This window comes from Ahaetulla prasina, chromosome 14 (genome assembly GCF_028640845.1).
Source record: "Ahaetulla prasina isolate Xishuangbanna chromosome 14, ASM2864084v1, whole genome shotgun sequence".
In the NCBI taxonomy this organism is placed as follows: domain Eukaryota; kingdom Metazoa; phylum Chordata; class Lepidosauria; order Squamata; family Colubridae; genus Ahaetulla; species Ahaetulla prasina.
In genome coordinates, this window is record NC_080552.1 from 4,294,587 (window position 1) to 4,320,025 (window position 25,439).

Consider the following 25,439-nt stretch of genomic DNA (forward strand, 5'->3'; position numbering starts at 1 on the left):
ACAAAGAGGGGTTTGGGGCAGTGGTGAAATCCAATTTTTTTCACATTCCTGAGGGAAGAATAGTGCAAAATCCCCATTTCCTCCTCACTCCTGGGGGAAGGATATTGCAAAATCTCCATTCCCACCCCACTCTGGGGCCAGCCAGAAGTGGCATTTGCCAGTTCTCGTAACTGCTCAAAATTTCCGCTACCGGTTCTCCGAACTGCTCAAAATTTCCTCTACCGGTTCTCCGAACTGCTCGAAATTTCTGCTACCGGTTCTCCAGAACCTGTCAGAACCTGCTGGATTTCCCCCCTGATTTGGGGGGAAGTTTCGGCAGCATCCTCTCGACCCCAAACCAAGCTCCAGACAGGAGAGAGTAACTTGCCAGAGGGGATTTTGGCTTTCGCCACTATTTTTGACCTCACAGAGCTGTGGTGGTGCAGTGGTTAGAATGCAGGATTGCAGGCTAATTCTGCCCACAGCCAGCAGTTCAATCCTGACCAGCTCAAGGTTGACTCAGGCTTCCATCCTTCTGAGGTGGGTCAAAGGAGGATCCAGATTGTTGGGGGGAGGGGGCAAGAGGCTGACTCTGTAAACCTCTTAGAGACGGCTGGAAAGCACTGTGAAGGGTATATAAGTCTAAGGCAGTGGTGGGATTCAAGTAATTTAACAACTGGTTCTCTGCCCTAATGATTTCTTCCAACAACCAGTTTGCAAAACTGCTCAGAAAGTTAACAACCAGTTCTCCCGAAGTGGTGCGAACTGGCTGAATCCCACCACTGGTCTAAGGGCTATTGCTATTTCCAAAGTGTGAAGCTCAGCTTGGCTTGTGCTGTTCCACTGGCATCCAGGCTGCCCACATCATGCTCGTGGCTGTTGGGACCAGGGCGGTAGTTCTCAACCTTTTCTTCACCATGGACCCCCCTTTAAATACTTTTTCTGGCACAGACCATGGCCACAGACCTCCAAGACTTAAGATTTAAATCATAACATTTCTTCAAGCCTTCGTGGATTCCATGACGACATCATGCCTCCCCCCACCCTGGGTCCATGGCACGGATGAAATGTAAAATTTATTACTACCAGTTCTGTGGGCGTGGCTTGGTGGTGGTGGGGCAATGTGACTGGGTGGGCGTGGCCAACTTTTTTTTTTTTTTACTTTTAAAAGCATTTTTTCTACAACCTCTTTGGCGGAAGGGGTTGTAAAAAAATGCTTTTAAAAGGCTCCTCTGATGATCAGGCAACTCAGCTGGGATCGCAAGAGGGAAAAAAGCTTTTAAAGGGTTCTGACGATCCCAGCTGAGTTGCCTGATCGCCAGAACCTTTTAAAAGAATTTTTTTTTACAACCTCTTCAGCTTGTTGAAAAACCTCTTCAGGTTGTTGAAAAAAAGCTTTTAAAGGGTTCTGACGATCCCAGCTGAGCCACGCGATCATCAGAGGCTTTTTTTCCACTTTTAAAAGCATTTTTTCGGCCAAAGAAAAAATGCTTTTAAAAGTAAAAATAAAAACAACCTCCACTGTGGAGCTCAGCAAGGAAATGGGGAATCCCATCAAGTTCCTCTCCCACCCCACCCAAAGAAAAAAACGGCTCTAGCCACACTATGGCAAGCACTGTGGTCCAAATCAGTTCAGATGGAAAAACCCGGAATTGAGTAATGCTACACAACAAGGGAGTTTGATTCACTTCCTCTCATGCTCCAGCCCGCCTTCTCCGGGGTGGCACCCTCCAGATGTGCTGCCAATTGGGGTGTTGCAGTCCCAATGTAAATGGATGCGGCAGGATGGGAGCTCCAAAACATCAGAGGCCCAACCTCTGGGGACTGAGGTGGCTGACAAAGAGGAGGAAAAGGAGTGTAAATCCTCCCATTCTCCACCCATCCAGTCAGAGCTGAAGAAGCTTCTTGGATGAGAAGCAAAACGTCTTCAAAGAAAAACCAGGAAGTCCAGTTGCCTCTTGAAAAAGTACCTTTTGGGACAACCGTGACCTGGATGACGGAGAATCTCCATAGACATTCAGGAGGAAAAGAGGGTTTTCGGTCCATTCTCACGGAAAGTGCACAATGGGGCAACCCTGGCGCATCCTGTATTAATTAAGTGGTTCTCAAACTTGGCCAATTGAAGATGGCTGGACTTCAACTCCCCAAATTCCCCAGACGGCAAAACTGCCATTCTGCTAGCCACGCATCACAAGCTGATAGCTTGACATTAGCAAGGAGGATGGGGAGGGAGGACAGCTTGGAATGTAGGGGGGGGGGGATTGGAACCAAGCTGGGCCAGGACAAGGCATGAGACGCACCAGGCAGCCCAAGATCAGTCATCGGAATGCAGAGCTGGAAAGCCCACGAACTGAGGGTCCATTACCCAAACAATATAAGAGCACCTAATTGGACAGTGACTGATAACGGGGGGGGGGATGGCTGAGGAAAAGGGAGAGTTAATTGTATTGTTTTGCACGCGAAAACACCAGATCCTTCTTCGCTACTTCGGTAAGCACTTAAGCTTTAGTAAAGTATACCCTTGGTGAACAATGGGCCAAGAGTCCTTCTTTATTAGATGATTGAATGGGATGGCTGACATTACACATCTTCAAGTTGTCAAATTCGAGAAACACCGGGGTTAAACCCTTGTGAAAACAACACCTCAAATCCTTGAAGAAGCATCCGGGGCCTGCGAGGGTTGGCTTGGGTAGTGGAAGGTCAGGGAAGGGAGATGACAAAATGATAAAAGGATCAAGAAAACAAAACAGAAACCAAGGCTTACACACTTGCTCTCACACCCTTTCTCTTCTCATGGGACATTCGCAGGGTATGGCCAAGAGACTCAAGAGTGCCATCATGGCGTAACAAGCAGACAAGAGATTTAATTGCACCATGGTGGTGCTATCTTGACTTTTTTGACCATCCTCTGCAGTCTCTGCCTTCTTCCAGACACTCCAAATTCCTTCCCCAGTCACTTCTTGTAAGTGCCTCCAAATTCAGCTTTCTCCTGGAAGTAATTTTTAGAGTACTTCCTGGCCCACCGGCCTCCACCCCATCTGCATCTACCATTCTCAGCTGAGCAAAATGATCTAGATTGCTTAGATTGGTATAGCCACCCAGTAACTGCTCATACATAATTTTATTCCATCGATAATTTTATTCATCACTCCTACTATATGTTTTTAAAATAATTACTGCTCTAATGTTTTATATTTTGATAGACATTTTATATGCTGTTTTGTGATTTATTTATGCATTAATGCTATATTTTGTTATGCCATACAACACGTACTGTATATGATAGATAGATAGATAGATAGATAGATAGATAGATAGATAGATAGATAGATAGATAGATAGATAGATAGGATAGACAGACACACAGATGATAGACAGACAGACGAGATAGAGAGAGATATATATGATAGATAGACAATTGATAGATAGATAGATAGATAGATAGATAGATAGATAGATAGATAGATAGATAGATAGATAGATGATAGAAAGAGACAGAGATGATAGACACAGACAGATAGATGATAGATAAAAAGATGATAGCATAGATAGACAGATGATAGATAGATAGATAGATAGATAGATGAAAGAGAGACAGAGATGATAGACAGAAAGATGAAAGATAAATAGATGCTAGCATAGATAGATAGATAGACAGACAGACAGACGAGAGAGAGAGAGAGAGAGAGAGAGAGAGAGAGATTGTATGTGTGCTGACACATAACAGAATACAGCACCAATGCATAAATGTCACAAAACAGCATATAAAATATCTATCAAAATATTTATCCATATTAGGCAAAAGGGAGTCCTTGGGACCCGCTGGCTTGCGTTGACTTGTATCCGTCTCTCTTCTTTGCTCATTTCCCATTTCTTCATCTCCATGCAGTCCAACAAACACTGCTGGCATTTGAAAAGCCGCCAAGCTGAGGCAGACCCTGGTGAGGGAGGGCAGCATCTTAGGAGCTCACCTGGAGAGCAACTACACCCTTAGGGTGATTGATCTGCCATGACATTTCTCTCCTCCACCTCTTGTCTAAAAGGGGGCTTCCTCCCCCCCAAATGCTCTGAGACAGGGGTCTCCAACCTTGGTCCCTTTAAGACTTGTGGACTTCAACTCCCAGAGTTCCTCGGCCAGCTTTGCTGGCTGAGGGACTCTGTGAGTTGAAGTCCACAAATCTTAAAGGGACCAAGGTTGGAGACTCCTGATATACAGTCTCAGGAGTCTGAGAGTCCCCTGGTTTATGAGACCAGGGGATAAACCAGGGGATTCTGGGAGTTGAAATCTATACTTCTGGAAGTTGCCAATGTTGAGAACCCCTGTCGGGTAAGATCTTTATTCCCAAGGATACATCCAACCCCATTAAAGATCCCGAGGACATTCTTGGAAAAGAAATTCTTGGTGAGTGGTTGACAGAAGCATTGCCCTGCCTCTAGAACAGGGTTCTCCAAAACTGGCAACTTTAAGACTTGTGGACTTCCATTCCCAGAATTCCCCAGCTAACTATGCTGGGTTGGAAGTCCACAAGTCTTAAAATGGCTAACATTGGAGAACTCTGAGCTAGAAGATCAACTGGAGGTGATGAGACCTTTCTGGTGTAGAAATGGTGGCAGGTGGTTGGTCTTCTAATCTACAGGTGTTGGGACTGGCCCCGCCTCCCATGGCAGCCATTTTGTGAGAGAGCCCCTGAGATGCCCTCAGTGAGCCTGGTGTCCTCTCACCCCCTATTCTGCCCCAGCTGCTGGATCTACCTGTTCCTCATCTTCATCGGCCCAACCACACACCCTTGACCCACAAACGCCTCCACGTGCAAAATCACCCAAAGGATACCCCAGCAAAATGAAAAGCCGCACAAATATTTGTCAAGGATCAGTGGAAGGACAACACCACCACCACCCGCCAATATGGCCAAAGCATAACAGAACAGAACATAAAACGAACCAAGCAATGGAGGGTCTACCTGGATTGGCACAAGGCCTTTCCGCACCGCCATGGGCGAGCCGGCGGTAGCCGAAGGAACTGAAAAGAGGCTGATGGGGAAGCATTGGAGACGGAAGCAGGCAATGGAGCTGATGGAGGGGGGGAGAGGAGGAGGAGGAGGAGGAGGAGGAAGCAGGGAGGCCGTTGGGCAGGGCAGCCCCCCCAGCTGGGAGGGAGATGGCTTGAAACTGCCCTGGGGAAGGGTCTGCATTCCACGGACCTGACAACAGAAAGACAAGAGGCAACATGAAGTGGGTGTTCCAAGCTGGGAGGGAGAGCCAGGAAGGGGGTTATCGGGGATCCCACAAGGTGGAAGGAAGGAGCCACACACAACCAAGTCACACACACACACACACACACACACACACTGAAATCTCAGGGATTTTTTTTGCCACAGCCTCACGAGCAAACCTCTTTCTCTCCTTCAATTTCTCCCCTACTGAAAGCGATACTAATGTTGATTGTACCTGCAGCATGGCTGCAGAATTGTAAGATCTGGCACGCAAAAACTTCTGAGCATTCACAAGCCTTCCCCAATTGATTATTGGGTGATTATCATGAGAGAAAAATGATGCCCGCAGGGGCCCTCCTGCTAGCGAAGGAGGACGTGCTCGAAGTTACCGTCTCTTGTGAAATGCACTTCACGTGGTTTAAGGAAATCCCCAGAGTATCCTTAACCCCCTACCTGATTTTAAGGCCTCAGTTCCATTCTCCCACCTACCCGCTCTTGAGGATTTAATCTGCCTTCAAAGAAGATTGGGGCTTACAATATTAATTATAAGTGTAACAGGATTCTAACGGAATTTAAATAGGATAATCTACATTTTTTTTCCCAGCACCAAATCTCCAGTTGCAATAAAGCAAAGTATTAGATTGGAAAAAAAAAAAATAATCAGGAGGAGGAGGAGGAGAGAGGTAGGAAAATTAATTACAAGGCATCCAGCCTTGAGAAAGTAGGACATGAATATCAGCCAGCTCCAATATAAGGCTGTGGCTACAAGCGGCTGGTTCTTTTCCTTCAGCTACACAGAGTAAAATTTTGCTGTGGTCCGCCAGTAGCCTGCGGAGCTGGCAACGGAGTCAGACAGCGATGAGGCTGAGGAAGAACATGGGCCGGTCCTGGAGGCTGAAGGCCCACATGAGGGCTCTGTGTCGGAGGGAGAGGTGGGGCCAGGTTCATCGAGGACTGATGCACAGACTCCGGAGCCTCCAGAGGCTGACAGTAGTGAGGCAGAGGAACAGGAGGAGCCTGTTCTTAATGCACGCATGAGAAAAGCTGCCAGAAGATAAGAGCAGCTCAAGCAAAGAGGACGACTCGGAGGTAGGGCCAAGAGATGATTGGCCCCTCCCATAAGGCTTAAAAGACTAGCAACGGCATTTGGGCTCTTGGCTGGAAAACAACATCAATAGCTTTGTCTTGCTGCATTTATTTCTTGTCAGCGTCCTCTGCTTTTGAACTTTTGCCAAGAAAAGCCTTTGGCAGTTTGCGTAATTAGACCAAGGTTGGTGATAAGATTGAAGAATTGTGTTATGAAGAACTTGCTTTGATTTAGTTTGGACTACTCATTCTCAGCTGTTCTAATAAAGTCTGTCTGTTTTTGAAACTGACTGAGTTTACTACTACCTACTTGGGCCTGGGTCACAACAGATTCTGGAGGAGGCCACAGGCTACAGATTACAGTATACAGAATAAGAGCCTTAGAAAGAGTCTTGGAGATCTTCTATCTAGTCCAACTTCCTGCTCAAGCCCTAGACCATTCCAGAGAAGTAGCTGTCCAATATCTTCTTACAAGCTTCCAGGGATTCTTGAATGCGAAACTGAGTTTCCCATTTGCAACTGATCTGGTGCAAAAGATCTTCCTGCCTCACAAACCTCCAACTAGGGTTTATGGAGATGGTACCTATCCACCATCACAACTGATGAAGCTTCTTGGAAAAGAAGCAAAACTTCTTCTTCTCCTTCTCCTCCTCCTTCTCCTTCTTCCTCTTCCTCCTCCAAAAAACAGTCCAGTTGCTTTTTTTTGAAAAAGCACCTTTCAGACTCCAGCAAGCAGTCAGAAGAGGGTGCCAGAGAGCTTCCAAAATGCTAAGCCTTCACTGCCCTCTTATGGATGTCTGGATTTTGGCAACTCAGATCTGGTAAATCTAGAGGCAGATTTTTTTCCCCCCAACCTTGGCCACTTGATGTGTGGACTTCAAACTCCCAGAATCCTCCAGATTGGCTGGGGAATTCTGGGCACTGAAGTCCATACATCTTCAAATGACCAAGGCCGAAAAATGATGCTCTAGCTGGCTGAGGAACTCTGAGAGTTGAAGTCCACAAGTCTTAAAGGGTCCAAGGTTGGAGACCCCTACTGTAGAAGATGGTAACCCTTTGTTTACAAAGTGGAAAGGAACCACAGTCAAGGCTAGAAGGCCAGGTTTCCACATGGAAAACCCTGAATTCAATTCAAAGATCTGACAAGTACGGCTGTTTTCGAAGCAGACTGGGGTCCTTGCCAACCCAGTTCTTTCTGGTTATGTGGGGTGGCGGGGGGGGAAATGAGTTTTACCATCCCTTCCAGATAGTCTCTCTTTTGGCTCTAGGTGTACATAGCGTTGGGGAGGTGCTAAGAGAGATTTCCCCCCAACCTAGAACTAAGGAGAAACTTCCTGACAGTGAGAGCAATCATTCAGTGGATGGGCTTGTCTCCAGAAGTTGCGGGTTCTCCATCAGTGGAGGCTTTTAAGAAAATATTGGACAACCATTTGTTTGAAATGGCATAGGGCCGGGATGGCGAACCACAGGTGGCACGCAGAGCCCTCTCTACGAGCACGCGAGCTGTCGCCCAGCTCAGCTCCACCGAGTATGCGTGCGCGCCTCCTGCTAGCCAGCTGATTTTTGGGTCTCTGATGTGGGGGAGGGGTACAAGCAGGAGATGCATGAGGGTCTCGCGCGCATTCATGGGGTGGGAGGGGCTCTCACACACATGCACGGGGGTGCAGGGGGAGTGGTGCGCCCCCCCCCAGCCCGTTTTTGGTCTCAGGAGGCTTCGGGGAGGCTTGCCAGGCCCAAAACGGCCGTGAGGGGTCGCACGCACATGTGCGAGGGAGCTGGGGGAAGCACGTACGTATGCGGGGGATGGGGGAGCAGGGGGGTCGCACACGCATACACAGGAGGGGCATGTGGGGGCATTGCATTATGGGTGCGGGCACGCACGTGCATGACACCCCATCCCCCCCATGCTACCCACGCTTTTGGCACACGACTGCAAAAAAGGTTAGCCATCTAACCCTAGCATAGGGTTTTCTGCTTCAGCAGAGGGTTGGACTAGAAGACCTCCAAGGTCCCTTCCCACTCGGTTATTCTCTCTGGCCAAGCTGTCTGGGCACATCTGCAGTCTGTGCTCATTCAAGAGAGATGCCTTTGCTCCTGAAACTCTAGAAGCCCCTGTCTGCCATTCCCGACCGCCTCCAAGATGACTCCCAGCTGCCCCCACCCCCACCTTGAAGCCCCATCAGGCCATGGAGCTCTTCAGCCCTCAAGAGATGCTCAGTCATCGCTTGATATCCCTTTCTTTCTTGGTCACGTTTTTCACTCTCTGCTCTGAGGGTAACTTTTAACGGGAGTAAAATAAAATGCATGCGGTATCTGAGCATCCACTGAATGCTTCCAGATGTTAGCCAACCCGGAGTCTGGGGGTGCAGCAATTCTGCTCTCAATTCTCTCTCTTTTTTTTGTGTGGTGAAAACCAAAGAGACAGGAAATGGAAGTGGTGGGGGGAAAGATAGATGCTTAGTGGTACAAGGAAAAACCGGCTGCTGCCACCAAGCCTAAAACTTCCACAATGTTTAAAATCCTTATCTGGAAGCCGCCAGTCAAAGCAGAGCAAACCCAGGCAGCCAGAAAGAGAACAATGGGTGAAAGAGCATCCCCTCCCCGCGCGCGTCCCTCCACCCTCCAGAAGGCTGGGAAGCCCCCACCCCACCCCAGGAGTGATATTTGCCTGTGCGTTTACTGATGGCTTCGACCAAGGTGGACGGGAAGTATCCCACCCGGTCGTTGCCTGTCCGGTTGTCGTGAATGCAGCCTTTCCACCGGCCGTCGGCATGCTGCTCCAGGACCTGTGGGCAGGGCAGGGGGAGGAGGAGGAGGAGGAGGAGAGAGGAGACAAAGACTGGTCAGCGGCAAGCGTCCATTTAGGGCCAAGGGAGCAAGGAATGGCCAGGACACGGTCCCCTGCAAGGGGGAAAATCAGAAAGTCAAGATGGTGATAGCATCTTGATTGTTTTGCCTCCACAAATGTCTCTGCCAGCAAAAATGTGGCTTCTCATCCCTTGAACCCAGAGCCACCCCCACCCCCATCGCCATTCTTTACTCTGCATGTGCCCTAGGGCAGGGGTCTGCGAACTTGGCTCCTTTAAGACTTGTGGACTTCAACTCCCAGAGTTCCTCAGCCAACAAAGCTGAGCCAACAAAACAAAGCTGGCTGAGGAACTCTGGGAGTTGAAGTCCACAAGCCTTAAAGGAGCCACGTTCGCAGACCCCTGCCCTAAGGAATAAGGTTAATACTTATTATGGGTAGTCCTCGAGTTATGACCATAATGGAGCCTGCCCAACACAGTTGTAACTCCTCATTGTCAAAAGGTGAGCCGGTAACATGATTTTACAATCTTTTTGTGGTGGTTGTTATGCGGCGCATGGCTGTATTTAAGTGAACGCTACAATTTTTCCAAAAACTAAAGTAAATGTCAGTTTGGGGCAAAACCATCCCTAAAAGCAGTCACATCACCTCAGGGCAGGGCAAAGGGACACCAATGGGGGGGGGAACAGCCCACTTGGCGCTGGGTAGCGACAGACAAGATATGCAGGGTCCGCTGTTGTGCAGAAGCCTTCAAGCGAGAGCTGGGCATCATTTGGGGGGCAAGGCTGAATTGTGTCCAAGACCATCTTTGGCCCCCAGGAGCATTCGGATTCCGCGCCCACAGGAACTCACCGTAATGATGTCCCCGGCTTTCACATTGAGGCTGGTCAGGTCATAGTTGTTGCAATAATCTTTCATGGCCCTGACCTGCAGGGCAGCTGAAGCGTCTGGGAAAGAAAGAAAGAAGGAAGGAAGGAAGGGAGGGAGGGAGGGAGGAAGGAAGGAAGAAAGGAGGGAGGGAGGGAGGGAGGGAGGAAGGGACTGTCAAAAAGATGGACTACCACAGTGGCACAGTGGTTAGAGTGCAGTACTACAGGTTACTTTTGCTGTCTGCCAGCTGCCTGCAATTTGGCAGATCGAATCTCACCAGGCTCAAGGTTGACTCAGCCTTCCATCCTTCCAAGGTGGGTAAAATGAGGACCCAGATTGTTGGGGGCAAGAGGCTGACTCTGTAAACCAGAGAGGGCTGTAAATCACTTTGAAGCAGTATATAAGTCTTAGTGCTATTGCTATTGCTATTGTCCTTCCTTCCTTCCTTCCTTCCTTCCTTCCTTCCTTCCTTCCTTCCCTTCCTTCCTTCCTTCCTTCCTTCCTTCCTTCCTTCCTTCCTTCCTTCCTGCACAGTGGTTAGAATGCAGTCATGCAGGCTGCCTGCAATTTGGCAGTTCAAATCTCACCAGGCTCAAGGTTGACTCAATTTCCATCCTTCGAAGGTGGGTAAAATGAGGACCCAGATTGTTGGGGCAAATAGGCTGACTCTGTAAAACCCCTTAGAGAGGAGGCTGGGCTATTGTATTGCTACCTGTACCATCGGCTAGGCCAGGCTGCCCCAATGTGCTCTGGGCACCCCTTTCCACTGCCAGCCTTGCCCTCTGGGCCTGCTGTCATTCATGCCATCTTCACTCGTGCCTGAGAGGAACATCAAAGCAGGTTCACACCTTCCCATCTATGCCAACCAAGATGGAGGCAGGACGAGCAGGCTGGATGTTGGCAAAGCATGGCCTACTCATCCCGGTAAAGGACAAAACAGGCACTTGGAATTGAGCGCAGAAGTTCCTGGGCAGCCAAGCAGCACTTGACACGTTGAGCCGTCAGGAGTCAATGTTCTGCCATGTTCTGTACCAACTGCAGCTTCTGGGTCGCCTTCAAAGGCAGCCCCTTGGCAGAGCGCACTGCAGCTGAGGGCCAATCAAGACATGAGTTGCCATCACCAGAGGGAATTGATCTAAGTGTTTTTGAGTGGTGATTTTTGCCTTTTTCTTAAGCAAGCGTCCTGCATTCAGGAGGACCCTCTAGGCCAGGGGTCTTCAACCTTGGCCACTTTAAGACTTGTGGACTTCAACTCCCAGAATACCTCAGCCAGCTTTGAATTCTGAGAGTTGAAGTCCACAAGTCTTAAAGTTGTCAAGGTTGGAGACCCCTGCTTTAGGCACAAGCCCACTCTTGGGGGGTGGAGCACCATGTCCACAGTAACTCCTCCTGGGCAGATGTCACAAGGTTTCCCCGATGACCAAATAGCTCAATCTTCGCAGGATTCAGTCGGAGCTTGTTTCCAGTCTTGAGACGTCATGTCAGGACTTCGACAGGCACTGGGCTCAGCTGAGGGTGGTCATATTCAGATAAGTCCTCGATTTATGATCACAATCGAGCCCAAAATTTTGTTGCCCCTTCTGGAGAAGTCCTACCATCCCTCCCTTGAAGGCCAGCAGCTCTTAGGCCCTCCCAGCAAACTGCTCAGGATCTCCCAGAGCTGCTCCCAGGAGGGGCACAGATGAACCCTGCAGGGGGATGAATTCTTGTTCCAGGTTAGATTATTTTACTTTTATCTCTCTCTCCCTCTCCCTCTCCCTCTCCCCCCCCCCTCTCTCTCTATCTATCCCTTTTTCCAGGGGTGAAATCTAAAAAATTTCCCTACCAGTTCTGTGGGCGTGGCTTAATTGGTGGGCATGGCTTGGTGGTCAGATGACTGGGTGGGTGTGGCCAATAACAATAAATAATAAAAATAATAAACAAAGTATACAAAACAATAAGAGGTACCAAAAACCAACTTTCACACTTTACAAACACACAACACAATACAACTGACTCACACACATTGTAAAAGCAGCTGCACTTCACACTTCACACAGCCACAAAAAGCTCAAAAACCAACTTTCACAATTTACACACACACAACACAACTGACACACACACACACACAAAATACCACATACAGCTTTCTGGAATTTTGTGAAACACTACAGAAACACACCAAATCTCAGAAAGCTGCACAAAAATTTTATTTTATTATTTTATTTTATTTTATTTATATTTTTTTAGATCAGGGGTCTCTAACCTTAGTAATTTTAAGGTTTGTGGACTTCAATTCCCAGAGTTCCTCAGCCAGCAAAGCCAGCCAGCATTAGTTGCTCAGTGATGAAATAGATTAGCTAAACAACTGATTCTGTCTGGTGCTAAAAGTGAAACTGGGGCTTTCGGGCTGGGAAAAAAAACCATGCATTCGATCAGTAATCAGGTAAGTGGCTTAGATTCTCTTAAAAGGAGGTTTTCTACATGTTTTCTACAGAAAACATGTTTTTTAAGATTCTGCTGATGAGGAACTCAGGTGAGATCGCCAGAGGAGCCTTTAAAAAAAATTTTTTTAAAGTTTAAAGGCTCTGAGCTGAGGGGCGGGATCCACAAAGGCTTTTTTTTACTTTTAAAGGCATGTTTCGGCTGAAGAAAAACCTGCTTTTAAAAGTAAAAAAAACCCTCTGCTGATGGTGCAGCTCAGCAGAGGCAGGGGGGGGGGCAGGATTTTTGCTACCAGTCCTCCGAACCAGCAACCGCCATCGCTACTGGATCCTGTGAGCCGGTCCAAACCAGGAGCATTTCACCCCTGCCTTTCTTTCTTTCTTTCTATCCATCCATCTAATCATCTATCTCTATCTCTATCTCTATCATCTATCTGTCTCTATCTATCCATCTATCCATCCATCCATCCATCCATATCTACCTATCTATCTATCTGTAATCTATCCATCCATCCATCCATCCCCATCCATCCATCCATCCACCCATCCATCCATTCCTTCCTCTTTCTCTCTCTCTCTTTCTATCCATCCATCCATACGTCCGTCCAATCATCTATCTAATTTTCCCTCTCTCTCTCTCTCTCTCCAGAGTTACCCCATGGTAAGATGGCCAGCTAATAAATGCAATAAAGAAATCAATACATAAATAAAAAATTAAATTCAAAAGACACTCCCCAACATCCTCATCATCCACATATTCCAAAAACCCCAGACTGTGACCCAAAAAAAAAAAATCTGGCTTGTTATCCTAGGGTTGAAAAAGGGACCTTAGAGGTCTTCTAGTCCAACCCTCTGCCCAAGGCCTTACTTACTTACAACCTCATCCCAGTTGTCCAGTCTCTTCTTGAAAACCTCCAGTGATGGACCTCCTACAATCCCAGGAGGCAAGTAGAAACCCGCCTACTCCTCCAGATGCTCCAGAGGTTTTCTCCCTCTCCTCCTCCTCTGTCCCTGATCAAGGCTGCCAGGCAGGAGTCAGTATCCTTGGTGCCATGAGTGGGCTCAGGCCTGGCGCTCTGGCTCTGGTCTTCCTCCACCATCAATGTCACTCTCGGCGTGTCTTCCCTAACCTGAGCCAGCAGATGGAGGCAGAGCCATGGGCTTCATCCCACCATTAGATTTATAGATGTGGGATGGTCAAAATGTCCTCATTTCCCTGGTTTCAGAAGAGACACCGCGATGCACCTAATGCAGGTGTCCCCAGGAGGCTGCTGGATTGGGACAAGGGAGACCCAGTGAGTTAGCTTTGAGCCAGTTCCTTTTCGTCACACAAAGGTTCTTGGGAGGAAAACTGGAAGGGTGTGTATGTGTGTGACACAAACCTTACTATCTTCAGCAGAAGTGCAAGCTGGCAAGAAGTAGCAAGAAAAACAGGAACCAATGTCGTCAGCTGTTGGCAAATGTTGGAATCTGCTGGAGAGGCTTGTCCTCTAAGCCAGGGGTCTCCAACCTTGGAAACTTTAAGACTTGTGGACTTCAACTCCCAGAAACCCTCAGCCAGCAAAGCTGAAGTCCACAAGTCTTAAAGTTACTAAGGTTGGAGACCCCTGCTCTAAGCCAGTAGTAGTCAACCTGGTCCCTACCGCCCACTAGTGGGCGTCCCAGCTTTCATGGTGGGTGATAGGGGTTTTGTCCGATACTGAAGCACTTTCCTTCTTTTTAATTTAATTGACTTTTTTAAAAAAATTCATAGCATTATTTAAAAACATTTTCATTAGGTTTTCACAATTTATGCTTCTATGTATGCAAAGTACAAATAAAAAGATAGATTTAACTACAATAAGTTGTTTTATAAAGATTTATTCTGCCAAACTTCCGAAAGTCCTGCATAAAGTATTTGGTAAGTAATTATTATTTAACTTTAACTTGTGTAACTCTGCTTTATAAATTTTATAAAGTAAAGTTACTTCCCTACTTTATAAAGGGGCCTCTGGTGGCTCAGACTGCTAAAACAGTCTGTTATTAACAGCAGCTGCTTGCAATTACTGCAGGTTCAAGTCCCACCAGGCCCAAGGTTGACTCAGCCTTCCATTCTTTATAAGGTAGGTAAAATGAGGACCCAGATTATTGGGGGCAATAAGTTGACTTTGTATATAGTATACAAAATGGATGAAGACTATTGCTTGACATAGTGTAAGCTGCCCTGAGTCTTCGGAGAAGGGCAGGATATAAATGCAAATAAAAAAATAATAATAAATCACCATTACTGTGGAACCGGTGGGCAGTTAAAATTTTTTACTACTAACAGAGATACAAAAGTGGGCGGTAGGAATAAAAGGTTGACTACCCCTGCTCTAAGCGATCAAGACGTGGAACCAATTTTGCCTGCTCCAGAATCTCTCCAACATCTATTTAATAATAGAACTATGTACATCTTGACAGATGTGATAGATGACCAATGCACGGCCCCTCCCAGTTATGAAGGAAAGGAGATAACTCAGCTGAAGAGGATTTTCTGGCTGCTCAAACACACACACACACCCCGAGACTCCCACCTGTCCTCACCTCGCAGCATTTGCTTGATCTCCTTGCTGGCTTGCGTGGCCGTGAACTGGTGGACAATGTCCAGAGCGGTCTGGCTATAGGTATTCCGGATGTGGGCATTGATCCCGCTCTGTGGAAGAGAAGGGGGGGGTCTGCGTGAGGAGGCGAGGGGGGCCGCTGAGTGAAGAGCAGCTGAAGTTGACCCTGGATGCCAGTCGCCATAGTCGCCAGGGGATCTGCAGGCCCATCGGGAAGAATCTATGGGATTCTTGGGATTCATTTCCCCTGGGAAATGGGGGGTGGGGGCTTACATCCAGGAGGAGGCGCACCACATCCGTCTTGCCACAGAGGGCTGCTTCGTGCAAGGCGGTTCCTGCCTTCGTCTGGCGGTTAATGTCTATGCCAGCCTGGAGCAAAAGCCTGCAAGAAAGAAAAATAGAATAAGAGTTGGAAGAAGTCCTTGGAGGTAGGATACTTTAACAGATTAAAAGAGTTGGAAGGGACCTTGTAGGTCATCTAGTCCAACCTCCCACCCAAGCAGACCCTACATTGTTTCTGACAGATGGCAGTCCAGTGTCTTCTTCAAAGCCTCCAGTGATGAAGCTCCCACAACTTCTGAAGGCAACTTCTGTTCCATTGCTTGATTGTTCTCACTATCAGAAAATTTCTCCTTATTTCCAGGTTGAATCTCTCCTTGTTCAGTTTCCATCCATAATTTCTTGTCTGGTCTTCGGGTGCTTTGGAAAACAGCTTGACCCCCTTCCTCCTCTCTCTGGCAGCTCCTCAAATATTGGAAGACTGCTATCCTGTCTCCCCTGGTCCTTCTCTTCACTAGACCAGCCATGCCCAGTTCATCGTATCTTTTAGCCTCCAGGCCTTTGATCGTCAAAAAGGTGGCCACCATCCTGTGACTGACATCCCACCATTGTTTACAGGTCTGGATGGAGGCCAAGAGGGATGGGGCTTTGACCCAGCCACGGCTGCCATCTTGCATTTTCATTTTAACCTCTCCCACAGGTCCCTGGGTGCAGATGTTCCCCTTTGGGCCACCCTCACTACCTCTGCTTGGTGCAGCCTCTCCGTCATTACCACCCCACACTGTGACCTTCAAAAGGAAAGGAGCCCTACCCAGGTTGTGTGTTGTCAGAATGGGCGAACAATCCTCACCACAGCTTTGCCCAGCCTCTTCAGGTCTGCATCCCCCCCTCACTCCCCTCACCTGATGACGTCAATGTGTCCATTCTTGGCGGCCAGGTGCAGCGGACTGGTCCCGTTTGGGTCAGTGATGTCTCCCGGCTTGGGCTCCAACAGGGCTGCGCACATGTTGCTGTTCAAAAGCAGCTGCACTACCTGGCAGGCCAAGAAAGAGAAGAGGTGCCCAAGAATTTCCTCCCGGGTCTTCTCCCCGTCCCCCCAGAACGCAGCCAAAGTTCCCCACCGCACTTCCCACCCAATATAAGGAACCCTCACCAGGGCATTTAGCACCCTTAATAAAAGCCCAAGTTTTGCAACCCATCCTGCGGAAATCACCAAATTTATTCTCATAAAATGGCATAATCCCAGGGGTGAAATGTAAAATTTGCTAGTACCAATTCTGTGGGCGTGGCTTGGTGGTGGTGGTGATGGGAATGTGACTGGGTGGGCATGGCCAACTTTTTTTCTTTTAAAAGCATTTTTACTTTTAAAAGCATGTACAAAATGCTTTTAAAAGGCTCTGACGATCCCAGCTGAGTTGCCTGATCGTCAGAGGCTTTTGTTTTTTTAAAGGCAAAAAAAAAAATGCTTTTAAAAGAAGAGAAAAGGCTTTTTTTTTTTGCCTTTAAAAGAAAAAAAAGCCTCTGACAAGCAGGCAACACAGCTGAGATCCCCAGAGCCTTTTAAAAGCATTTTTTCTACAAATTCTTTGGCCAAGGAGGCTGTAGAAAAAATGCTTTTAAAAGGTTCAGATGATCCCAGCTGAGTTGTGCGATCATCAGAGGCTTTTTTATTTTATTTTTAAAAACATTTTTTCAGCTGAAGAAAAAATGCTTTTAAAAGTAAAAAAAACCACCTCTGATGATCGCACGGCTCAGCTGGGCATGGAGGGGGGGGCAGGGATTTTTGCTACCGGTTCTCCGAACCACCCGCCACCATAGCTGCCGAATTGGGCGATCCGGTTTGAACTGGGAGTATTTCAGCCCTGCATAATCCCCTTTGCCCCAAATCCTGGTCTTGTGGCAAAGATCCACCCGGTTGTTAAGCAAAGTGGCTCACGGGGGGACATCAAAGGGACATATGACCTCTCACCCCCAAATCTCGAGGGAAAGGCCAAAGAAGGTGGGAACTGTTCTAATGAAGAGTGCTGGACTCTCGGGTGGTGGTGGGTGGCGAAATACAGTCCTGATGGCCCCACCAGTTCCTACCCGACAGCATCATTTGCAGAGAGGAGATGAGGGTCCTTAACTCGGGTTGTGGCTGGCCTACTTTCACAATCCTCCCTCCCCAAGGATTGGACTTACCCCAACGCGGCCAAACTCGCAGGCCAGGTCCAGAGGAGTCTTCCCACTGTTGTCCAGTATGCAGGGGTTGGATTGATGCTGGAGGAGCATTTCTGACTGGGGGATGGAGAGGGAGAGTGTGGAAAGCCCAGAGACCCCCTTTGGCACAGACCCACCCAACATGCCAAATGCACCCATTAGCTCCACTTGAACACTCCCTCCTCCGCCCCCACCTCCCAATTGCCTCTTCCTCCAAAGCAGGGGTCTCCAACCTTGGTAACTTTAAGCCTGGAGGACTTCAACTCCCAAAGCTGGCTGGGGAATTCTGGGAGTTGAAGTCCTCCAGGCTTAAAGTTACCAAGGTTGGAGACCCCTGATCCAAAGAGCATTCACGCCAAGATAGGTGCGATCTGTCAATCAAAGCCCCGCCTCCTCTTAATGTGCATTACCCACAGGGCACATACTGGTACGTCAAATGCCTGGAGTGTTTTTGAAGCCCATGACCACTGCTAGATGTCTATGGAGAGTCTCACTCATCCAGGTCACGGTTGTCCCCAAACCACTTTTTTTTAAAAGAAGTTCTGGTTTTTCTCTGAAGATATTTCGCTTCTCATCCAAGGAGCTTCTTCAGCTCAAATGAAGAAGCTTCTTGGATGAGAAGCGAAACGTCTTCAAAGAAAAACCAGAAAGTCCAGGTGCGTCTTGAAGAAAAGCACCTTTGGGACGACCACTGCTAGAGAGACCCCTGCCCACACCCCACATGCCTCTGGGAGAGGAAGACTGTAATGGCCATCGGAACCTGGGCAAAGAGACGCTGCTGAAGGAACCATTAGATAAGAGACTGCATATCCCACAGCTGCCTAGTGCAGGGGTCTCCAACCTTAGTAACTTTAAAGCTTGTGGACTTCAGCTCCCAGAGTTGGTCCACAAGCCTTAAAGTTACTAAGGTTGGAGACCCTGGCCTAGTGGGCAGAGCAAGAGCTCAGAAAGGACCCTCCCTAGTTTCTTGAGCTACAAAGGCGATGCGAGGTAGGGAGAACCGCATTTTCAAACTTGCAAGATTCTGTCAATGCAGCTTTTCTCAACCTTGGCACCTTGAAGACGTGCGAACTTCAATTCCCAGAAGTCCGCACATGTACATTTCGTAGTGCTGGAGATGGCTTCGCGCCGTCTCTTACCACATCGTAGTGTCCGTGCTGAGCCGCCAAGTGCAAAGGGATCTGTCCCTCGTCCGATGGGATGTTGACTGAGGAGCCGGCCTTCAGCACCAGCTTCATGGGCTCCTTCTTCCCTTGCCAGGCAGCATAGTGTAAAGGGCGCATCCCTGCAGAAGAGGCAGAAATTTAGCAATGGCCAGAGGGAGCAGGTCAGGGGTGAAATCCAGCAGGTTCTGACAGGTTCTGGAGAACCGGTAGCGGAAATTTTGAATAGTTCGGAGAACCAGCAAATACCACCTCTGATTGGTCCCAGAGTGGGGTGGGAATGGATATTTTGCAATATTCTTCCCCCAGGAGTGGGGAGGGAATGGGGATTTTGCAGTATCCTTCCCCTGGAGTGGGGAGGGAATGGAGATTTTGCAGTATCCTTCCCCTGGAGTGGGGAGGGAATGGGGATTTTGCAGTATCCTTCCCCTGGAGTGGGGAGGGAATTGGGATTTTGCAGTATCCTTCCCCTGGAGTGGGGAGGGAATGGGGATTTTGCAGTATCCTTCCTCACCAAGCTACACAATGCCCACCAAGCCACACCCACAGAACCGGTAGTAAAAAAAAATGGATTTCACCTCTGGAGCAGGTCCCAACAGAACAGCCGCCCCACAAAGCCAAGAGAGGAACCCAGAATAGGGATCTCTCCGAGAAGAGGCAACGGCGGTTTTTCTGAGCCGTTGCCAGTTGCAAAATCAGTTGCTTTCAGCCTGATATTGTCTGTATTTGGTTTCAGCTCCAATGACCAGTGGGACATCTACCCGTGGAGTTCTTTTCAATGCTCTTGTAGATCTCTCCCCAAAAGAAGGAGATGACTGTCAACTGGCCCCAGCTGGAGGTCCTGGCTGAAGGCCATCTCCTTCTTTCTGGGAAAGAACTACGGACTTGGTTGGTGCTCTGGACCAGGGGTCTCCAACCTTGGCAACTTTAAGACTTGTGGACTTCAACTCCCAGAATTCCCCAGCCAGCTTTGCTTACCACAAAGAAGGCGGCAGAGATCATAGAGCAGGGGTCTGCAATCTTGGCAACTTTAAAACTTGTGGACTTCAACTCCCAGAATTCTGAATTCTGGGAGTTGAAGTCCACAAGTCTTAAAGTTGCCAAGGTTGCAGACCCCTGCTCTGGATGCAGGATCTTTTCCTTCTCCTTCCACACAACCTGTCTCTACTCAGGGCCCTCCTGACTTGCTGCCATCTCTCTCTCTCTCTCTCTCTCTCACACACACACACACACACACACACACACACACACACACACACAGCCTCCATGCTTGCCTTTGTTGTCCTTGATATCCACCGCAGCCTGGGCTTCCAGCAGCAGCAGGATGAGCTCCGTGTTGCCATTGAGGGCGGCGTGATGCAAGGCGGAGAACCTGTCACGACAGAAGCAAAAGTCACCACAGCCATCCTTCCCTTCCTTGGAATTCCCCGCGCCCTCAAGCTTATCCCGTCTTCGGAAGGCCGCACCTGGAATACGGCATCCAGTTTTGGTCACCACGATAGAATAGGATGTTGAGATTTGGAAAAAGTGTAGAGAAGAGCAACTAGGATGGTTAGAGCAGGGGTCTCCAGCCTTGGTCCCTTTAAGACTCGTGGACTTCAACTCCCAGAGTTCTTCAGCCAGCTTTGACAAGGTTAGAGACCCCTGCTTGCTGGCTGAGGGACTCTGGGAGTTGAAGTCCACAAGTCTTAAAGGGACCAAGGTTGGAGACCCCTGGGTTAGAGGGCTAGAGGCTAAAACATACAAAGAACGGAACTGGGCTTGGCTAGTTCGAAGAAAAGAAGAATTAGGGGGTGATGTGATAGATCCAGTCCTGCATCGGTAAACCGGCACAGTTGGATGAAAACCGAAACTGGGGATTCTGGTTCCTCCCTCAGTAATACAAACCCCAAAATCTCCACCCTCATGACCCCTCTGCCAGTCACATGTTCCAATCCTCAACCGTCCCATGTCGAAGCATCACTCCAGCCACTCCAGATGCGAACCTAGCCTGACCTTGACCCGCAGGAAGAATGTTGTTATGTCTAATAATCCCTTGTACCACCACCCTCCTCCCCTCCTTTCCCACACAGGAGAAAGTGGCAGCGTGTAGAAGCCTTCGGCCTAGTATGGCTTCCAAAGCTGACAGGCGACCCCCCACCCCTGCAGAAGAAAACACATCCTAGAAAACAAAACAGACAAAAAGCAAAACATGGGGTTAACACCCAGTATGTACCCTTCTAACCAGCAGTGGGATTCAAATAATTTAACAACCGGTTCTCTGCCCTAATGAGTTCTTCCAACAAGCGGTTCACCAAACTGCTCAGAAAGTTAACAACCGGTTCTCCCGAAGTGGTGCGAACTGACTGAATCCCATCACTCTGTCTGTCTGTCTGTCTGTCTGTCTGTCTGTCTGTCTGTCTGTCTATCTATCTATCTACCTACCTACCTACCTACCTACCTACCTACCTACCTACCTACCTACCTACCTACCTACCCACCTACCCATTCTATCTATCTATCTACCTACCTACCTACCTACCTACCTATCTATCCAGTGGTGGGATTCAAATAATTTAACAACCGGTTCTCTGCCCTAATGATTTCTTCCAACAAGCAGTTCACCAAACTGCTCAGAAAGTTAACCACCGGTTCTCCCGAAGTGCTGCGAACTGGCTGAATCCCATCACTCACTCACTCACTCACTCACTCTGTCTGTCTGTCTGTCTGTCTGTCTATCTATCTATCTATCTACCTACCTACCTACCTACCTACCTACCTACCCACCTACCCATTCTATCTACCTACCTACCTACCTACCTACCTACCTACCCACCTACCCATTCTATCTATCTACCTACCTACCTACCTACCTACCTACCTACCTACCTACCTATCTATCCAGTGGTGGGATTCAAATAATTTAACAAACGGTTCTCTGCCCTAATGATTTCTTCCAACAAGCAGTTCACCAAACTGCTCAGAAAGTTAACAACCGGTTCTCCCGAAGTGGTGCGAACTGGCTGAATCTCACCACTGCTTCTAGCCCCCTCTCCCCCCTCCAGGAGGACCTTTAGGTTTCTCAGGGAATCTATCATGAAATTGCTTGACTAGAGCATCAGCCATTTACATCCCAGCTTTTCACCCAAGTATCTTCAGACAAAGGTTATCCTTTCCAGTGGACCAAATATTGTAAGCGACCTCTGTATAGTCTTGAGTCAAGGATCTTCTTAATTTCATAGTGGGTCTCCCCCTGGATTATCAAAGGAGGGGAGGAGAAGCTGGTAAGGGTCTCAAACTAGATCCCCTAGCTTCCAGTCTTTGAGGGGCTGCCGCAAAGAAGAGGGGGAACAACTTATTTTCCAAAGCACCTGAAGGCAGGACAAGAAACAATGGATGGAAACTAACCAAGGAGAGACGCAAACTGGAATTTTTTATTTTTTTTAATTTACATTTGTATCCCGCCCTTCTCCGAAGATTCAGGGCGGCTTACACTATGTCAAGCAATAGTCTTCATCCATTTGTATATTCTATACAAAGTCAACTTTTATTGCCCCCAACAATCTGGGTCCTCATTTTACCTACCTTATAAAGGATGAAAGGCTGAGTCAACCTTGGGCCTGGTGGGACTTGAACCTGCAGTAATTGCAGGCTGCTGTGTTTTAAAACAGGCTATCTTACAGCCTGAGCCACCACGGAGAAACTTGTCCTAACAGTGAGGACAATCAACCAGTGGAACAGCTTGCCTCCAGAAATTGTGGGCACTCCATCACTGGAGGTTTTTAAGACTGGACAGCCACTTGTCTGGAATGGCATAGGGTCTCCTGCTTGTGCAGGGGGTTGGACTAGAAGACCTTCAAGGTCCTTTCCAGCTCTCTTCTGATTTTGATCCAGGGGGTAAAATCCAGCAGGTTCTGACAGGCTCTGGAGAACCAGTAGCAGAAATTTTGAACAGTTTGGAAACTGGCAAACACCACCTCTGGCTAGCCCCAGAGTGGGGTGGGAATGGAGATTTTGCAATATCCTTCCCCTGCCACGCCCGCCAAGCCACGCCCACAGAACCGGTAGTAAAAAAAATTGGATTTCACACACTGTTCTGATTCTCTTTAATAACCAAGCTCTGAATTGCAAAGCTGGACCAGGTACCTCCAGGATGGCTTTTTTTACCCTCAGCAGGAGGCTGGCCAGAATTCCTGCAGAAGAATCCACTTTAGAAAGGTTTTTCTCATGAGTGCCTCCCAGCCCTTTTAATCTCATTGCACCTGCAGACTCCCCCCACTTTTTTTTTTTGGAGTACTTTCTTCTGTCTAATTAAAACACCTGATAACTTTTTTTTAAAAAAGTTCTCCTTTCTGCTTCTGTTTTAGTCTAGCTGGGTTTTTGATTTCTGGAACGGCTCTTTCTTGTCAGCATTATACGATTGCTTTATTAGTTTTTAATCCTCGGCTGCATAATGAGCAGCTTGGCACAGGAGAGGGATCTGAAATGAAAACACACAGAGATAAAATAAAAAATAAAACGTTCCCGTCTCTTACAACGGCGAGCACAATAACTCCGCTGATTTGGCGTGAAGACTTCAGGGCAGCAACAGTGCAGGGAGAAGGGTGAATGGCCCAACTCACCCTTCCAGGCCAGCAACCTACTCAACGGGGAAGGGATGTGCATTCAATGGGTTAGTCCAGGGGTTTGCAAACTTGGCTCTTTTAAGACTTGTGGACTTCAGCTCCCAAAGCTGGCTGAGGAACTCTGGTAGTTGAAGTCCACAAGTCTTAAAAGAGCCAAGTTTGCAGACCCCTGGGTTAGTCCAAAAAGTCAAGAGGGCAGCCCAGGGTCATGTGACCAAAGCTCCTCCCTTTTTCAAATACATCTCGGATGTGACATATGTAAAGTCTCCCCCCCCCAAAAAAAAACTCCCCCTGGAGCTCCTGCTTCTCTTTATAACTCCGCTCCCCCTCCCGCCAGCTCCCCCTGCCCACTCCCCCACCCACAATTCCTCTCTCTAGTAGAAGTTCCTTCTCTTGCCTGCTCCCTTCCTCTTAGCACAGTGGTTCTCAACCTTTATAGTGCTGCGACCCCTTTAATACAATTCCCCACGATGTGGCGACCCCCAACCATAAAATTATTTTCGTTTTGAATTTATCGCGCCTGAAGCCGTATTGGCTAGTGATCTGAACTGCTTGCGATTGCTTTGAGGACGGAGGCATTAAGGCGGAGACTCCTCCCCTATTAAGTTTATCGCGCCTGAAGCCAGATTAGGCTAGCGATTGGGAGTGATTGCAGCTGGCTTGAGAGGGAGACATCAGAGCAAAGATTTCTCTCTTTTTTAATTCATCGCGCCAGAAGCCGAATTCGGCTAGCGATTTGAAGAGCCTGCAGCTGGCTTGTGGAGTCAACCATTGGAGCGCGATTCTTCGACTCGCAAGTATACTTCCCATATTTCGGATGGTCTTAGCGACCCCTGGCAAATCATCATTTGACCCACAACGGGGTCCCGACCCACAGGTTGAGAACCGCTGTCTTAGCAGCAGCCATCTCCTGCCTGACAAATAGAGGAGGGGTCACCTTCCCAGCCAACCTGGAGTCCCTCTTAACAGAACAGCAGAGTTGGAGGGGACCTTAGAGGTCTTCTAGTCCAGGAGTCTCCAACCTTGACAACTTTAAGACTTGTGGACTTCAACTGGGAGTTTCTGGGAGTTGAAGTCCACAAGTCTTAAAGTTGCCAAGTTGGAGATCCCTGTTCTAATCCAACCCCTTGCACAAGCAGGAGACTCCTGCTCAAGAAGAAGACCCTGGAATGGCAGACCCACCTGTCTGCCCATTCCAGACAGGTGGCTGTCCAGTCTCTTCTTAAAGACCTCCAGTGATGGAGAACCCACAACTTCTGAAGGCAAGATGTTCCACTGCTTGATTGTTCTGACTGTTAGGAAGTTTCTCCTTAATTCCAGGTTGTAGACCTTCTGGAGATCTTTCATGGGAAGTTGCCCAATCTTAATCCCAGGCCTCCCCCCTCCCTCTGGAGATGGATTTGAGAGGTTGTGACTTGACACCGTAGTAGAAGAGGCATAACGAAAACATGGACCGAAGCTAGCCACAAGAGAGGGATGGGTCGGCGAGGATAATGGAATTTGCAGCGACAGCTAAATTGACTTCCTTGATCAGCGAAAAGACATTATCTCCACTTATGGTTGACCGGAAACCCCTTGTAGACCTTTTTGCATGAAACAGGGGGGAAAAATACAGCGGTAAATTGTGGTTTTGATGGTTTACAAAAATGGGTAATAGAAAAATGTGGGCTGATTTTTAAGAGAATTTTGTAATTGTGCTCATACGTTATTTGCTGCAAAGGAAATAGGAAGCTGCTTCTAATTCTTTTTACTTTGCTTTTCGTATTTTTGCCTTCCTTCCTTCTCCTCTTTGCCCCTTTCTCCTCTTGCTTCCTTCTAATCTTCCTCTCTCCCTCCCTTCCCTTCCAGCCTCTTTCCTCTGTCCTTCCCTCTTATACTCCTTATTACTTGGTTATGTTCTTCATAAAAATTTTAATTAATTTTTTATTTAAAAGGAAAGAAAATATAGTTCAGCTGCCACCGGGAACAAGACTAATTTTATAGCTCAGGTCATTAGCAAAGGAACAGAAAAGGCAATCACCAAGTCTGGTACTGCAGACCCGGAAGCACCAGCCTTGATTCGGCTCACCGCCTTTGTAAACACAGCAGACACCCCAAATTCAGTCTGCAAACTGCTTTCTGGATTTTGAGGGGCTGCCAGGAATGTGGGCAGGGAGTCAGCCTCCTGATCACACAGACACACACAAAAAAAAAATGGCCAGCAGGAATGCACGCTTCTCTAAATAGAGAAACTCC

The 25,439-nt window shown here is 48.1% G+C and overlaps 1 protein-coding gene across 3 annotated transcripts in view; it reads right to left on the reverse strand.

Moving 5' to 3' along the window:
• The window catches only part of CASKIN1 (CASK interacting protein 1), a 164,953-nt gene that overhangs the window by 30,504 nt on the left and 109,010 nt on the right, over positions 1 to 25,439 (reverse strand). For 2 of the 3 annotated variants that reach the window (XM_058157038.1, XM_058157040.1), the window contains exons 3-11: positions 19,875 to 19,972; positions 18,577 to 18,722; positions 17,420 to 17,515; positions 16,141 to 16,271; positions 15,233 to 15,341; positions 14,943 to 15,051; positions 9,937 to 10,031; positions 8,947 to 9,064; positions 4,941 to 5,180 (exon numbers count right to left, since the gene is read on the reverse strand). In XM_058157038.1, the coding sequence (XP_058013021.1) occupies positions 4,941 to 5,180; positions 8,947 to 9,064; positions 9,937 to 10,031; positions 14,943 to 15,051; positions 15,233 to 15,341; positions 16,141 to 16,271; positions 17,420 to 17,515; positions 18,577 to 18,722; positions 19,875 to 19,972 (1,142 nt within the window). The remainder of the gene's footprint in view (positions 1 to 4,940; positions 5,181 to 8,946; positions 9,065 to 9,936; positions 10,032 to 14,942; positions 15,052 to 15,232; positions 15,342 to 16,140; positions 16,272 to 17,419; positions 17,516 to 18,576; positions 18,723 to 19,874; positions 19,973 to 25,439) is intronic. The other variant, XM_058157039.1, reaches the window with a different exon arrangement.